Genomic DNA, 17008 nt, shown 5'->3' with positions numbered 1-17008 from the left:
TGAAGGGGCATCACCTCTGGTCGCTCAACTCTGCAGATCCTATAATGCCGTAATAAAAAGCCCTGCCAAACCCCGCATTTTTTGCCCGCACTCTAGACTACCATCAAATAGGGACGCCTCGGGAGCCCCCACCAACAAGCCTCCTCTTGATCCAGAGGAGTCAATGGAAAAGGCCTGCACCAAACACTTGGCGGATCAAGGACCTAAAGCTGAACGCTGACATGGAGCTTTCCCCACATTAGCAGGAGGCCTGTTGCCTCTAGGAAGATCGGTTGTGAGGGCCCCGCCGATTACCCCGTTAGTGAGGGCTGGTCCCAAAAACCTGTTTCATCTGGGGGCAGAGGGGAGGAGTTGGTGGGGCGGGGAAAGTTATAAGGGGGGACTGGAGTGGAGAGACAACATTGAACGATGGCTCAGCAGGGGGGGACTCAAAGGCAATTGCCAAAAGTAACCACACATATAAACTCAGACAGAAGAAAAGCACTTTGGACCTATGAAGCAGGACCATAGTGATCAAACCCGATGACTGACCAAAGTAAAGAGCTCACTATGATAACTTGGAATGTGCAAGGGCTGAACTTTCCGGGCAAACATAAATCAGTAGAGCGCAGACCGGCCCAGCTGTTTGCGGACATCGTCTGCTTGCAAGAAACGCACCTCCTGGAGCCGGACAAGAAACAAATCAATTTCAAATGCTACTCCAGACTATATTTTTCTACGGCAGACCAGAAGAAGGGGGTTGCCCTACTAATCAGCTGCAAGGTCCCCCTCACACTAATCAGTCAAGCGTGACCCACCGGAAGATTCCTCCTAGTCAAGGGACTCCTGGTCGAGAAACACATAACCATAGCATCAATATACTGTCCAAATAACGCACAGGACCACTTTCTCCGGAACATCCACCCAACTATAACTGATTCTGATTGGGGGCGATTTCAATCTAACTCCTGACCCACACGACGACAAAGCGCTTCTGCCCACCAGAGAAGATTTCGCCCGTTCCATATGGTTCACAGAATTCCAGAGGGAAAACGGCACAGTAGACACCGGAAGGCTTGCCAATGAGGGAGTTTGTGATTACACGTTCTACTCACATGTACACAAGGGACTCTCCAGACTGGACCTACTACTAGCAACTAGCATTCTATTCCCATATTTCAAGGACATGCAGATTGGTCGCAGAATACTCTCCGACCATGCCCCAGTTATAGCCCATCTGCGAGTCCAGGGCCTTCCAGAGCCCCTCAAAGTTTCTGGAAATGTCAAGGCCACATCCTAGCACACGCAGCAATCTGCAGTGAACTATCTGAATCTATCACTCGCTATTTCCAAGAAAATACAGCAAGGGGTTCACCTGACGCGATCGTCTGGGACGCAATGAAGTTTGTGGTACGAGGGGTGGCGATGAACACTGCTGCGCAAAGGAGACGGAACCAAATACAGCAGACCAGATGGTAAGAGGTGGTCGCCGAGTTGGAGGGCTAATTCAAAAAGCAACAATCCACCAAAACAGCTAGAGAACTAAAGAAAGCAAAATCCTCTTCAGAGATGCACCTGGCAGATATTTCAGCACGGGCACTAGCATTCACTAGGCAGTGTTACTATATAAACAGCAATAAGGCAAACCGCCAGCTGGCAGGCAAACTAAAGAAATTACACACCCGGGACAACCTACATATCCTCCAAGCCCCGAATGGTAGCCCCTGCTTCACAGAGAGGGAAAAGCTAGAATTAATGGTAGAACACCACAGGGAAATCATGTCCACAGTGCCAACAGACAAAGCAGCACAGGCCAGGTACCTATACTCGTCCCAAAAGGTAATTCCCCCACCCTCAACTAGAGCACCTCAAGCTCCCAGTCACAGTAATCGAAACAATAAAACTCTAATAAATTCTGCCCAAGCCCTGATGGTTTCTCCACCTTGTTCTATAAAAAATGTGCCCACATTCTGGCCCCCCACCTTGCATCCCTATTCAACACATTTCTTTCTACAGGTAACATAACACCCTCAATGGAAGAGTCCTTAACAGTCCTCATCCCAAAACCGGGAAAAGATCCTTAGTAATGTGCATTATATAGACCCATTACACTAACGAACAACGACACCAAGATTTTTTCAAAGGTCCTCTCACATAGACTAGCTCCGGTTCTCTCAGAGCTGATTCACCCAGACCAAACTGGGTTCATTCCAGGCTGCAGCACACATGATAACATTAGACGTACCCTAAACATAATTGAAAACGCAAACAGAATTGGGGCAGAACTAGTGGTTCTCTCAGTAGACGCACAAAAAACATTTGACTTGCTAGAAGGGGATACATTCAAGAAACCCTGGCCCACTTCGGATTTCTCCCAAAATTCATAAAATGGTCTTTAGCCAACTACCAACATCCCAACACGTCCCTTAGAATAAACAGAATTAGATCCCCCAAAATCTCTATTACTAGAGGCACGCGACAGGGTTTCCCCCTGTTGCCCCTAATCTTCGCACTCTCCATGTAGCCATTCGTCAGCAGAATCCAAAGGAACCCACTAATACATGGGGTGGAAGTGCAAGGCACCACCTACAAAGCAGCTATGTACACAGATGATGTCCTCCTTACCATGACCCAAAAAGACGAATCCATGAAAGCTCTATGGCTAGAGATCAAAGTATTCGGGGACGCATCAGGGTTCAAAGTTAATTATGCAAAATCAACAGCATTAGGCATCAACATCCCACGGAAGCTCAGGGAGGCTCTGGCGTCCAAACACCCCGTACCATGGGCTAAATCTGACTTCAACTGCCTGGGAGTCCGGATCCCAAGCAAAATTGAGAACACATTCCGTATAAACTTTCCCCCACTATTTAAAGAACTGCGCAGCGACCTGGAACGCTGGCATGCACAGGAAGTGTCATGGATGGGCCGAATCATTGCCTTGAAGATTGGTTCCAAAACTATGCTATCACTCCCCATAACCAATCCCAAAAAGGATCTGCAGAAGCTGCAAATTAAATTCTTGAAATACTTCTTGGGGAGTGGAGGGGGAAGGGAACAAGGATAGCTAAGCGAATAATGCTCCAGGGAGCGGGCAAGGGTGATATGGGAGTTCTTTGTATGGCAATCAACCACGAACCAACCTCGCTGGAGGAAAATGGAGGAGGACTGGAGCCAGTACGAGCCAGCCGCACTCCCGCATATTACAAGGCCCCGGGATCCTCCCAACTCTTGCCCACTATCAGCCATCAGAAACCCAGTGGATAGCTGGAAAAAGGCAGCCCGCAGATGGGGCTGCAAAAGCACTGTGGGTTCCCTGTATCCAATTTGCAATAACCCCAGATTCACCCCGGTGTCCTCCCGAACGGATTTGGCAAGTAGAGAGAGGGTGGCTTAAAACAGACAGTGGACTTCTTTGATAACCGTGCCCTGCTAATGTTCGAAGCATGCAAATCAAAATTCCAAGTGCGTATGGGGGCAGAGACCTCACAGCATTAGAACGCACCTTAACAGCAAGCACCCTGAAAGGCAAAATATCAACCCTAGGAGCTTGTGCTCCTGGACAAAGTAGATCCCAACAAAAAAGAAAACTACATGCAGAAATGGGAAAAGGACATGGGAAAAGAACTGGATACGGAGGAATGAAGCCGAATCGGGACACAAATGCACAAAAGCTCAAAATGCACCACAAGCAATTAGGGGGCCATCAAAGTGTGTTGCAGTTGGTACCTGACGTCAGAAATTCTAAATAAAAGCAACCCAACAATCTCATCACAATGCTGGAGAGGCAGCACAGCCACAGGAACCCTGTTTCACCTCCTCTGGATTTGCCCTTAAGCAACACAATTCTGGAAAACAATATTAGAACAAATTCGACTAATCACAGGTCTGACGATCCCATGGGACCCGGGGATTGTCATACTGGGGGGCATGGGAGAAGGGCAATTCCCAATGACTGGCTGCCTAGCGGACCTATGTTCTCAACTGCTCACAGTGGCAAAAATCTCCTTAGCCAGACTGTGGAAACATCTTGAAGGCCCGGCTATTCCCATATGGTGGTCTAAATGCTGGGATATAGCTGTCGCTGAGAAAATCACTGCCCTCCGCAATGGAAACAGGAGCTAATTCTACATAGTCTTGGCGCCTTTCCTAGATTACACAGAGCATTTTCCGGGTGTGACTCAGCAACCTCCTTCCCTCCGCCGGCTGGCAAATTACAACTAAGAGACATCCATGGAACTGGTTCCACTGGGCACCTCCAGAAGCCCCGAAGTCACGGTACTATAGAAAGGACTTACTCTGTCGCACTGCTACTCTAATTGACCACAGCCCCACAGGTATCACAGCAGAAACTATAGACCTCAGGTCCCTGTTGTAATGAGAATCCATACTGATGAGTACTACTGCCTGGTCTCCTCCCCAAATCCCCCCCATACCCAATTTTGTTTTCTTCCTAACCCTGGTTATGTTTTATTTGTATACTGTTGAAAATCTTAATAAAAAGATATGTTGAAAAAATAAATCCTGTATACGATTTGAAATAATGCATTGCAATTTAATAGCAGTTGCCTTAGGGTTTCCTTTTCAGAAGAAAGTTTACAGAATCTACAGGGGATTGTTCTAATACCCCCTCTCTCCTGCTACTTTAGGATCTCTGATTTCCAATATCTCGCCGGTCAGCAAGACATTGAACCTGAACCTCAAAAATCAGTTGCGCCAGTTCTTATTTGGAAATCTTACAAGTTATTGCTCCGGATGACCCAACAATTTATAATATGACACCAAGTGGGGAAACAATTTTGTTTATCCCACCCTTTCCATGGTGTCAGCCCAGTCCGCGTACTGTAGACATTTTTTAACGCAAAGAGGATTTTTTGCAAGGGTATCCCTAGAGAGACCGAAATTGGCAAGCGTTTTTAAACAGGACGCCTGTAAGTTTAGCAGAGTGGCTGCTTGTGTAGTCCCTTATCTAAGGCTGCTTCCCAACATTCTATACAGGTTTGCCCCAGTATCTTTTAACAGCCTTCTGAACAATGAGAGACAACGCCATTCAACCAGACTACCCATGGATTGGAGACCCAATTTGTATCTTATAGCAACAATTGGTAATGGTTTTGGCAGGCAGTACATAATCGACCTCCATATCAGTGCTTCCATCTCAGTTCAGAGATCATCCATTCAGGAAATAGTTCCAGTCCATAAATTACCTTGGGGATGACCTTGGAATTGTAAAAACGAAGCACAGTACAAATTGAATATCTTCCAAATTTCTGATCAACTTTTCGCATCTGTGCAAGAGTTCACAGTATTGTTTATTATGCTTGTCAAAAATTGCAAAACCTAAATACTTCATAGAACTATGTCCATTTTTTCATGGTTTATAAACCATGAATAGCCAATCTGTGTTTTGCGATTACTTAGCCGCATTATAACTATTTTCTTTGAATTAATGCAGAGATCATTTAACTCGAAATAGCAACAGAAGGCCGTAATCAACACTGCAGACCTTTTCAGAGTTTGATCGATGATCAGAAAGTAGTCCGCATATGCACTCCATGCAACCCTGCTCCCTTCTATTATGGGAGGTGAAAAGGATGCGTTATCCAAACCCCCAGTGTCGGATACATAATGTTTAAAGAGTGAAGGGGAAAAAATACAGCCTTGTCATAGGCCATTGGCTATTTTGATGGGTTGAGATAGCAGGCTTTCTGTATTTAATCAGACCTGTATATGGGAGTGCTTGTGCAAAGGAATGAGAACCGATAGCATGTCTCCAGGCATCCCCAATTTATTCAATTTTAGCCAAAGTCTTGCCCTATCGACTAAGTCGAATGCCATAGACAAGTCCACTGCTGCAATGTAAAGTGGTGTTGCCCCTACTTTCTAAACCTTTTTGCTGTAGGACTGAAAGGAGCAAGCCTCCTGCTTCTGTCCCAACTGACTTTCTGATTCCAAATTGCTGAGAGGATAGAATCGAGTTACGGTGAGACCATTCATCTAGTCTATCCAAAACAATCCCAGCAAAGATTTTAGAATCCGCATCCAGTATAGCAATCGGATGCTAATTTTTGGGAATTTTTCCTATCCCCCTGCTTATATAATGGGATGACGTATGAATAATGCTATGAAGATGGTATACATTTTGTTTGTATAATGTCTTCAAACAGTATTGATAAGGCCTTAGCCCATAACTCAGAATTCCCCTTAAGTACTGCATTTGAGAGATTGTTTGGACCCGCTGCTCTAGATGGACTAGCCTTCTGTATTTGATGCTCAATATCCTCTGCTGAAAACCCAAAGTTCCATCGTAGTTGTTTAATGCTGTGCCAATTTTCTGCACTATCCTTTGGGGAATATAGGCTTCCAAAATCGCACGCCCACTCTTACTCAGTTATTGCATTAGATTGAGTGCTTATCTGTGATGACTCCAGCCTGTTTATTAAAAGCCAGAAATGTCTACTAGAGCCATCTTTTAATGCTTCTAGCATTACTTTGCGATCCGCTTGTGCAAACGATGTTCTTTCAGACAATTTTTAAATTTCTGCCTTACTTTCCTTATGCCCACTTTTACATCCTCACTCATGTGACCTGAATTCCTTAAGCGACAAACCTCACTATTGCACACATTTTTTTGTAGCTTATGTTTAGCTGTTGTCATATTAGTTCTAGATCTTTTAGTAATAGTTTGGGCGACCAATTTCCCAATAGAGTGAGCAAAGCTTTCATGTGAAAAAAGAGAACGCTTTTCCTGTGGTGGTGGTGCCTTAATTTTTCTTTAAGAAAACAGTGTTTACCTTTGATACATTGCACTTGTGCCATTTTACTCTTGCTTTAGATAGATTCACTGTAAAATTGACTAAATACTCTATTCTGGATTTTTGTTTGTTTCCAAAAGTCCAAATTACTTCCAGCCTACAATAAGTCACTCAATTTTGTCTCTATAATATTAAAGGAACTAGTCATTTCAAATAGATGCTGGGAGAAGAAAATGTAGTCTATAGCAGAGAACCTGACCCCATCTGTCCAGGTCTTTTGATCTGTGTTTCCAACACCCAGTTCATTCACAGAGTATAGTACCCAATTTTCAAAGAATGAGTACCAAAGGTGGCCTTGTGTTTACTTACGTCCCGCCCCTTCAAGCAGCCTGTAATAGTGTGCTTGGATCCCTCCGTATATATGGTTAGGAGACTACAAAACCTTGCATCGGGGGGGATGTAGAGCCTTTTACTCTCAATGTCCACGTTTAGGTCACCCATAATGGCAATCTGCAGCCCGGTGTATGTAATCATCTCTTCAGTGATTACCTTGTTCATTAGAATTAATGTTTCCTGTAAATTTAGATTCGGGGACCAATATACCTTTATTATGAGTAAAATTAGAGGGGCTGAGGGAAGTTTAATTTCCAATACTATTGCCAAGACACCTTTCGTTATGTGAATGCATTTTAACGTCTTCATCCCCTTACCATTTTTGGCAATTAAAAGCCCACCTTCAGGACGACCTATACTGCCCTTTGTAGCCAATTCTAAATAAACTTCAAAGCCGTCCAGAGCAAATGGACAAGTCGGCCAAGATTCTTGGATCCAGATCATTGAAAATTTAGTTAACGTCCCACACAAGTCTGCTGAGCTGTATAAGTGTGCAGGTCCATGGGAATTCCAGGATAATATTGAGAAATGGTTACTCTTGTTAAAGGTTGGACTTTAAATCTTTAAGCTGGTGAATGGAGTCGCTGAGTATGAGGGCCAACGACCTCCCACTAGATTCATCATCTCCAGAACTTTGGTCTCTAGCATGACTCAAATTTCTTTTACCCTCCCCGAGTCCCTGATCTCCAATCGTAGCAGATGTGCTTGTTTGGGGGCTAGGGAACCCTGCACTGAAGGATGAAACATAACCCATTCTATTGAATAAACCAACCTCCTGGAGCAATGCGTCATAAACAGAGCAGGAGTGAACCACCAATCTCACGTGGTCAAATCTCTCAGGGTGAATGAAATCCACCAATTTAATGTCTGCCGAAGACCATGTTCTTAATGAAGTGATTTTGTTCAAGAGGGCAAGGACTCCATCTATTTAGTGACTCTTGGCCACCATAGCCAAACAGGTAGTATAAAATGATACCAGGGTGGCAGGGTTGTCTCCACTGCACCATGTTCAGTTCACTCTCAAACACGGATCTAGGAACACTCGCCCTACCATCTGTTGTGTCTTTAAACCCATGTCTGGTCCTGCTATGATCATTGTCATGATGTTCTGTAGCTATTTCATTCCCTGTTTTCGCATTGGAAACCCCTTTAATGATCCTTCTGGGCTTACTGGGATCCTCCTCTTCCCCCACCTTGAGGTCCTGTTGTAACTGTGAGACTGGGAGTTCACCCCGTAACAACCGTTCCCTCTCGCTCGGATGGTCAGACATTTGATGTTCCTGGTCTGAAAACCCAGCCTGGGACTTCAGTTGATCCCCCAGAATCTGTGACACCAGTTTTCGAACGGTGGTTTCCAATGAATGAACACCACCCCCTTCCACGGATGGAGGTTGTGCAATAGAGGGAAACATTTCATTTTGTGCAAAGTAAGTTGGTAATCCCTCCCCACATAGGTCAATTATTAGGGACTCCTGTGAACCCACCTCCTTTAATTCAATGACCTTGCTACATTTTGAGTGTTGTGATTCTGATGATTTATTATTCAAATTAATCTGCGGGATGAAGGCCGCCGGGGATATATGGACCGGCTTAGAGACCTCTATTATTCCAGAAGTTGCGTCAATGTTACTTTTCCCTTTTGCTGACAAAGACCCGTCACTAGGATCAGTTGTCACATTTTCTTTTGCTTGCACTGCAGTGCTATTATTAGTACCCCTTTGACCCCTCTCCAGTTTCTTGGGGGGGGGGGGGGGAACGTAAGCAACCCCCCTCCATTCTTTGGCATTCTCTGCTCAGCATTTACTCCTTTTTTTTTAATTCTTTTTTTCCCCTTTTGTTTCAATACTTCTGAGATGTTTTTACTGGAACCCCCCCCTCCCTTTCCGGATTACAATGGACTACTTCCTCCACGGATATGTCCAGACCTGGACTCAAGTCACAGATCTCCAAATCTTCTTTAATCATGTTTCTCCAGGTTTTCCTGGATGGCTTGTTTGGTCCCTTTTCTAGAGCCCATTTATGTTTTTTATTCCCTGTCCCCATAGTTCTAGGTGAGGAAGAGAGATCTAGACCAGCGTTAGTTGTTCCTAACTGGATGATCATTCGTCCGACTTTCCCTTACAGCACTTTCAATTGCCAACGAAGCGCTATACAGTGGGATTTCAGTACTGGACCCTTCCGGTTTCCTGCCCAGCTGGGGAGCATCATCAGTGTTCACCGCCTGAGACACGTATTCCAGCTTCAGGATTGGGGGGTGGCTGCACTTTGCGTTATCAAATGCTGAAATCAGTTCCCGCAGTAGTTTGATATGAAGTTGTAGCTCGATTAAAATTTGTGAATGCATAATAACCTCATTCCCTCCACTCTTACCCTCCCCTCAACACTTGCTCCGGCCTCTATCCCAAAGAAATTGGGTCTCCACCCTCCTCTCATAGGGTATGTGACAGGGCGAGGAGAAAAATCTCCTCAGACTTAAAAGCCGAGGGGGTGTCCAGTGGGGAGCCATCTCGCCACAAAATCCACAACTATCTCCATGCTCAGAGACCAGGGACGTACCTGACTCAATCAGCAGAGGCGACTGTTCTCCCTCTGTCAATGCTAACGGGGCCAAATCTGAAGGAATCAGTGGGGAGGGTGGGAAGGGCAGCGCAAGGGCCATTCTCATTGTATTTTTCACATGGTTAAAGATGAGGGACGCCGATGGTATGTCTTCGTACATCCGTGCCCCCATCGATGGCGCGAACAACTCTAACCCCGAAAGGTCGGTAATGCACAAAATATTTATAAAAGTAATGATGCAACAATAAAAGAAATAGAACAATCTGACACAAATGCTGTATATTTTGTGTGTCATAGAGAAGAAGGGATACTACCCCAAAGAGGAAGAAAGCCAATCCGTAATAATGAAGATGGCTGGTTTCCAATGCACAAAAGAAATTACTCTTTTGATGAAAATAAACAAGTTCCAATAAGACTAAAGGTATAAACCAAGCCAGTCTTTCACATAAGTGGGGTCGGAATGACCCATGACCATGTCTTTCCAAAATAATTGGGTTTTAATTGCATTGTTTGTTTTTATTGTAGTGACTGACTTGCAAAACCAATGGGGTTCTTGAATTATTTTTCCAATTTAAAGAAATGTACCTGTCCTGAAGACGGCTAGAATAAAAAGAAAAGACACTAGGGATAGTGTCCAATTGTTTTTTTGCCGATACATATGTAGACGTATCCAGTGGATAAAAATCATAATATATCAGAGACAATAACAACTGCCTCTTAATTTAGTAAATGGTTTGAAATAATAGTTAAATTGATAAATATATAACAGCTGGTGAATACATAGAAAGTGTCAATGAGTGTGCATATAAATGTGTACAACACGTACTAACCCCACTATTTGGTTAAACATCTGATTGCATAAGTCACTGTAGTTTTGTTTTTGCTACATGCATGTGTCATGAGGAAAGTGCACACAAATTATCTTAATTCTTTTTATTGGATGGATTATTGATTTTTCAATAAACTGTGTTTTATAAGTGCAAGTATTGGTTCGACATGGTAAATGTGTTGTGACTAAACTAGCAAACAACACGATTGTGAAAGCCTGTCCACAATATAGCGGATTGAGAAAGAGGTAGTCGGTCTTAGCCTAACCCCTATTTGCTTACCTTCTCATTGCATGTCCGACCCCCCTTAAACAAAAAATTGGGAACTACCCATAGGATACCAATTAGTCATATTATCCAGAAGATGTTCCTGATCAGCATAAGCAAACAATGTAGAAGTTGCTCGCCTAAAGAGTGGTATGGTTCGTATCCATCTGATCTGGGGACGGAAGCCCCACGCCAGCCCCGAGAAACTCCTCTTGGATTTTACTGATTTTATCCATTAAAAACTCACCCCTTTCATCACAGAAACGATGTGTGGGGCTCATTGATGTCTTGACAGCCACAGGCTGCCACAGTTCTGTAAAAACTTTAAAAATCTCCTGGGCAAAGTTTGAACTTGTAAACATGCGAGGCGAGTAACAGCTCAGCTTAGCCATGTTGATCTTTTTTTTTTTTTTTTTAAAATGTATTTATATAGGTAGCGTTTATACTCCACTTTTGCCTTCTCGTCATAGCATTTTCTCCAAGCCCTCTCTGCCATTCTTACTTTACACTTTTCAATACTCAACATATTGGGGAACCACTACTTCTTTATCTCCAGCACCTTCCTATTCTTCAGAGACCCTGGATCTGAAATCTCTTTGGCCTTAGTGAGTTTATCATAGAAGTTATCCAGTTAGCAAACAGGATCCGATGAAATGACTACAGAGTCTGAACCCTCAAAAAAGAGGCCTAGACTATACGGGTTGATTATATCTCAGTTATGAAACTCGTACACCCCGCCTGCACTGCCAATGGGCTAGAGTCCATTGTCAATGAGATTAAAATCTTAGCGTTATCAGTCCATGGAAAAGGAAAAGGCGGGGCCACTATAACTGAGTTACAATTGTCAGAAATGCAATCCAAGGTGTGGTACGCTTTTAGTTAGCCCTGTCACCAACTGTTTTACTCCAAGCAGTAAAAGATTTCATGAAAACCTGCACCTGAGAGTTCATAAATCTTCTATCCAAAAATGTAAATCGCCCATAACAATCAGTTAAGAGCAAAAGGGTCACTTGTGCCACAACGTCCATCAACAACCTATGAAACTGGTTGGCATCCTCGGGCGGATGATAGACTATTAAAATGTCAGCAGAGGATGAGACATTATACAGATAATTTACATGTAACAATTCTGAGCCCTCAATGCAGATTGTCTTTTTGGCAGTAATTCTGAGAGCATCTCTAGAAATAATTGCCCCATGCCCTCCACCAGGGCCAGCTAGGCGACGCTCTGTGATCGCAGAGTATCTCGATTGGACTATATCGTTCAGTGCTGCCACTGAATGCTCTCTAAATCAGGTTTGTGTATTGCACAGCATGTCTATGTTAAAATCTCTGATCACTGCATTGAGAAAAATGTGCATGTTCGGCGGTAAAGGAACATTAATCAGTAGAGCCCTGATCTTACCCGGGGCATCATCAACCTGAGTCCACGGAAACCTAGATGGGTCAGCCTGGGAGGGTGAACACCACGGGGGTACCCCACGCTGAAAATCTGGAACACCAGAATTATCTTTACCTTCCACCTGATCAAAGTACTGCCAGGATCCACGAAGCTTAGCCAATCCCTTGCTCAGATGTAATATTGAGCTTCTTACCAGAGGCTGTGCCCCTCCCACTCATAACCTGAAATAATAGTGTGCTGGTGAGTTGTTCCTAAGATATAGAAGCCCATCTACCAACCACCGGGACGCTTCTGCATTTTGTTTCTGAGTGCAAGCCAGCACATCATGCACATATATTTTTCAAGTATCTTCTTTACTCTTCTTCCTCAAAGAAAAGGTGTATCTGCTGCCACTCCAGGGACGATGATACCGCAGAGTAATCATCACCTATTCTGCTATCTCCCTCCCCCCCTCCACTCCCCGTTGTTCCTCCACCCCGGAAGAGTGGAAAAAATCCAGCTCAATTTGCTTGATACTGATGGTGGATCAAGTGCCAACCATGCTTGTTGAAGTCCGCCGATGCACCTCTTTGACTCACAACTACACGCCTGTTGGCTTGTGTCTAGACCCACTAGCAGAGACGGCTCACCTCCTACACTGATCACCTCTGCCTTCAGGCGTCAAATCGTGCCTACCTGCCTCCATCACTCCAGTGCTATCGGTACCAGTCGATGCCTCACTGGGGTATGCTCAAGTTTTCTAGAATCAATTTTTTTCAAAGATGGGGCAGATTTTTGATCAGAAGGGGACCCCATTTTGTATGGTCTCAAGCCCCTGGACTCTAGTGCTGTTGAGCACTTTCCTGAGGAGGTCTAGATGCAGGAAGAGAGACTGACTGAGCTGCTTCCGACTGAAAGGATACCAGTAGGCTAGACAACTCAACAGCTTGACTTGTTGCAGGCTCCAGCCTATGGTTAACATCATGCCTCTTTTCAGAGGGCCATTGACAATTTTCTGGAGACTCTTGGGCTATCTGCACCCTCAAAGCCAGTGGTCTCATTTGACCTTATGCGCATTCTGGGAAAGGGTCCTCTGAAGAAGACACAGCTTCCCATCAACTCTGTTGTTGCTGCCCCCATTAGGGCCGTTTGGCTGAAACCTGCCTCTGTTCCATCGGTTGACCTTGCTAAAATGCATTGTCTGGTTTCATCCAGGGTTCAAGAGTTCTGTCTATCCATCCCATCCCAGACCTGACATGTGATATGTTATGGTATGGCACTTATAACGTGCCTGGGTTCACAGTTGGCTTTGTTTCCTTCTTTGCCCACAGACAAGTAGAGTAACAAGTTGGCTGCCATGGGATTCAAGGATTTTCCTTCAGGTATTGTAGCACTAGGGGCTATCATTGCCACTAATGCTCTTGCCAAATAAACTCACATCCTGTGGGCAGATGCCTCTGAAAAGGCAGAGAATTTGCCAGCCCAAGAGACGAAGAACGGTTTGCTTCTCTGGTGGATGGTGTTTAGCAAGCTTTGTGTTATATTCTTATGTCTGGTCATGACATTCCTAGCTGTGTGACGCATACAATGGTCACTGGGTCTGTCTTGTGTAGACGTTCCTGATTGAGGACTTTTAGGTTTGTCCTCAATGGTCCAGGCTGATATTCTGGACATGCCGTTCAACTGCAACAGCCTATTGGGTGCAAAAGCCGGTGAGTCAATGGAAAAGTACAAAGCATCGACGGCCATGGCAAAGTTCTTGGGGTTTCTGTCCAAAAGCCTATTGCCTGCATTGCCTGGGGCTGTTCCTTTTGGCCCTTGCCACTGTGTTAGGGGTCACGGCCCCACCACCACCAGAAACCAGGCTAGCAGGGTTTTGTCCATCAAGGTAAGGGCATGTGTGCCCAGAGAAGTAGGGCTACCACCTCCACTGTTCCCTCAGCAACCCCTGGTCTAACGCAGCTTTAATATGTCCAGTGTCCAAGGAGTGGCAACACACCACCTCAGATGCTTGTGACTTACGGGCTCATATGACATGGTAACTGCCTCCCATTTATCCACCAGACTCCCTCACCTCCTCCTTCCTGCCCCTCTGCACTCTCCTCTTGAGGGAAATGTGTCTCCTCTTGGTGAAGAGCGACTTTGAGATGGTGCCGGCTTCATAGCAGGGAAAGGGTTAGTACACATTGTACTTTCTAGTGCCCAAGAATGGTAGCGACCTGCTTCCCATCCAAGGATCTGCAGCTTCTGAACTTGTGCAAGGACAATTTCAAGATAGCCACACTGGCCCAGATCCTCCTGGCCCTTGATCTGCGGGACTGGCTGGTGTCATTAAATCTTTAGGACACCTAATTGCATATGCCTATTCATCCAAAGCTCAGGAGGTACCGGAGATTCATGGTTTGGAACTCCCATTACCAGTTACAACTCCTGCCATTCGGCCTATCATCCGACTCGTATGTCTTCACCAAACTATTGGCTGTGGTAGCCACACACCTCAGGGGGTTAGAGGATTCATATCTTACCCCTACTTGGATGATTAGCTCATTCAGTCCCACACCCTCAATCTGTTGACTGCACACCCGCATCACATGTCATCTGCTTCTCAGCTTGGGCTTCTTCTGAAGTTCAAGAAGGTCCACGTTTGTCATCTCAGTCGCTTCAGTTCATCAGGGTGATTATGGACACTGCTCGAGCAAGGCCTTTCCTCCCAATTATGGTGTGGAGGAAAACATCTTACAGGTGGTCAATTTCTTTCAGAACCAGGTCCCGGTCTTTTCTGCACCTCCTGGGCCTGCTACTTGGTGGTGTAAGATGCCCAGTTGTACATGAGGTCACTGCACTGGTTACTTCGATGTCCGTAGGCTCAGTTTCAGGACGATACAATGGACATGTTGCAGATTTCGGACAAGGGGGGAGGCTCTCTGTCAAACTTGGCCACAACTGACCGTGGTCAGTATGCCTCCTTGAAAGGTTGGGATGCTTGTCTAGGAACTCTCACTAAGAGTTGCATCTGGTCCCTGATGAAGGCATGGGAAAAAATCCTCCTGCTGGAACTTTGAGCCACCAGGCTGGCCCTGGTAGCTTTCCTTCTCTTCCCTTACATGGCACGTGTATCCTGAATGTGACAGACAACCATTTCCTCCTTCACTACCTCAACAAACGACATGGAGTGGGGTTGCTTCCTCTGTGCAGGAAAGAGATGCAACTGTGATTCTGGGTTCTAGGGAATGTGTATGTCAGCTGCCCATCTTTCAATAATGGGGAACTTGGTTGCAGATTCAATGAGCAGGCCAAAGTCTGCCATCCCAAAAGTGGGACCCCTCAGGTGGGCCTCTTTGACTCCATTTCCAATTGGAAGTGTAAGGTGTTCTGCACCAGTGAATCTCCTCCACTTGTGGCTTCCGGGTATATGCTGAATGCCAAATGGAACTTTGCAATACTGTGTTCCCTCTGATCCCCATACTTCTGCTGGTTCTCAGCCGAGTTTGTTGTTCGCAGAGCTGTCCATTTGTCCCTCTAGGTTCTGGCAGGGTTGGAACTGCTATCCAATTCGGGAGGAGGTGGGTGGTCAGGTACTCCATTGAGATTCAGTAGCTTCAATCTTCGTATTTGCTGCTCAAAGTCTGAGATACAAGGGGTGGGGCCTATCCAACATCATGGATGTGCACCTTTCTGCCACGAGGCCTGCCACTAAATCCATCTATTGCTGCTTGTGGCTTACATTTTCGGCTTAGTGCTGGGGCCTCGGGTTGATTTATTTTCTTCCTTCTGCCTCATCCTTCTAATTTGGAAGAGCAGTTTCACTGACTGGACTCCAAGAGGGTTCTGTGCTATTATGTCTCTTGAACAAAGAACATCAGGAAAGAATGCCTGCTCTTAGTTGGTTAAGGTGTTGCCCAGGTGGGTAGGGCTGTTCTCAAGCACACCCTGTCCAGGGGGATGCCCCTATGCATTTCTGAATGCTACGATCTGGCTGGGAGAAGTGACTGAGTGTCTTGATGCTCATTTAAACAGTGGTCTGGTGGCTGTTCTGCCCCGGTTTGTCCTCCATCTAGCAAACACAGCCAAATATGCTAAAAACCAAACAGGCATTATGAATGACTCCATAAGGAATCATATTTTCAGAACACAAAGCTGCTCACACACATACTTTTGATTCCACACATTCAAAAATGCATACTTGGCAATATATGTCCCCTCTTTGATCTAGAAGATCCAGGGTTATCTTAAATGTCCAGGGACAAACATATCTGCAACTATCTCTTCCAAATGTGTGACTGTACTGTAATCTCATACTTTATTTTTGGGGTGCAAAATGCTGGCAAAATCAGCCAGATGTATATGAAGCCAATTTCCTAATATGTCGTTTTTTTTAATTAGGACTGATGGTATGCTGATTAGAATGTTTATATTTGTTTTAGAGCGTTAGAAATGCCAGTTTACCAATGAGAGGACCACCACCACCATGGCTGGTAAGTCAATTTGTTCCTTGTAAATAAAAAATAAATGTTGGCATTCATTTCTAATCTGCATTCCAGTGATTTCAAATCAGTTTGTGTGGTTCTTTTGACCCTTAGTATAAATTTGGAAGAGCATAAATCATAGTTGTCCATTGAAGGTCACTTTGTGTTCAGTTTCAAGGTATGTAATGGCATTTTCCTCTCATCAGACTTTTACAATGTAAAACATGCAAAGGGGAGTGTGGTGAGTTGACAGAACTCCTCGTGTTTTCCTATTAAGAGTAGTTGGCCTTTAGGGGTGGGTGTTGGTTTGGTCACTCCTTGATTAGCCTCCCCGAGAGTGGTAGAGGTGGTATCCTGTGGGCAAGCTTCTTCCAAGGAGAA

General features: G+C 45.0%; 1 protein-coding gene across 3 annotated transcripts in view; it reads left to right on the top strand.

Moving 5' to 3' along the window:
* Positions 1-17008, top strand: part of CEP89 (centrosomal protein 89) — a 1655177-nt gene that overhangs the window by 821332 nt on the left and 816837 nt on the right. For all 3 annotated transcript variants that reach the window (XM_069639099.1, XM_069639094.1, XM_069639107.1), the window contains one exon: positions 16586-16636. In XM_069639099.1, the coding sequence (XP_069495200.1) occupies positions 16586-16636 (51 nt within the window). The remainder of the gene's footprint in view (positions 1-16585; positions 16637-17008) is intronic.

The sequence above is a fragment of the Ambystoma mexicanum genome, chromosome 1q, assembly GCF_040938575.1.
Source record: "Ambystoma mexicanum isolate Mex_15411 chromosome 1q, UKY_AmexF1_1, whole genome shotgun sequence".
Lineage (NCBI taxonomy): Eukaryota > Metazoa > Chordata > Amphibia > Caudata > Ambystomatidae > Ambystoma > Ambystoma mexicanum.
Note: the sequence above shows the minus strand (reverse complement) of the source record. Positions and strands in the feature narration are given on the sequence as shown.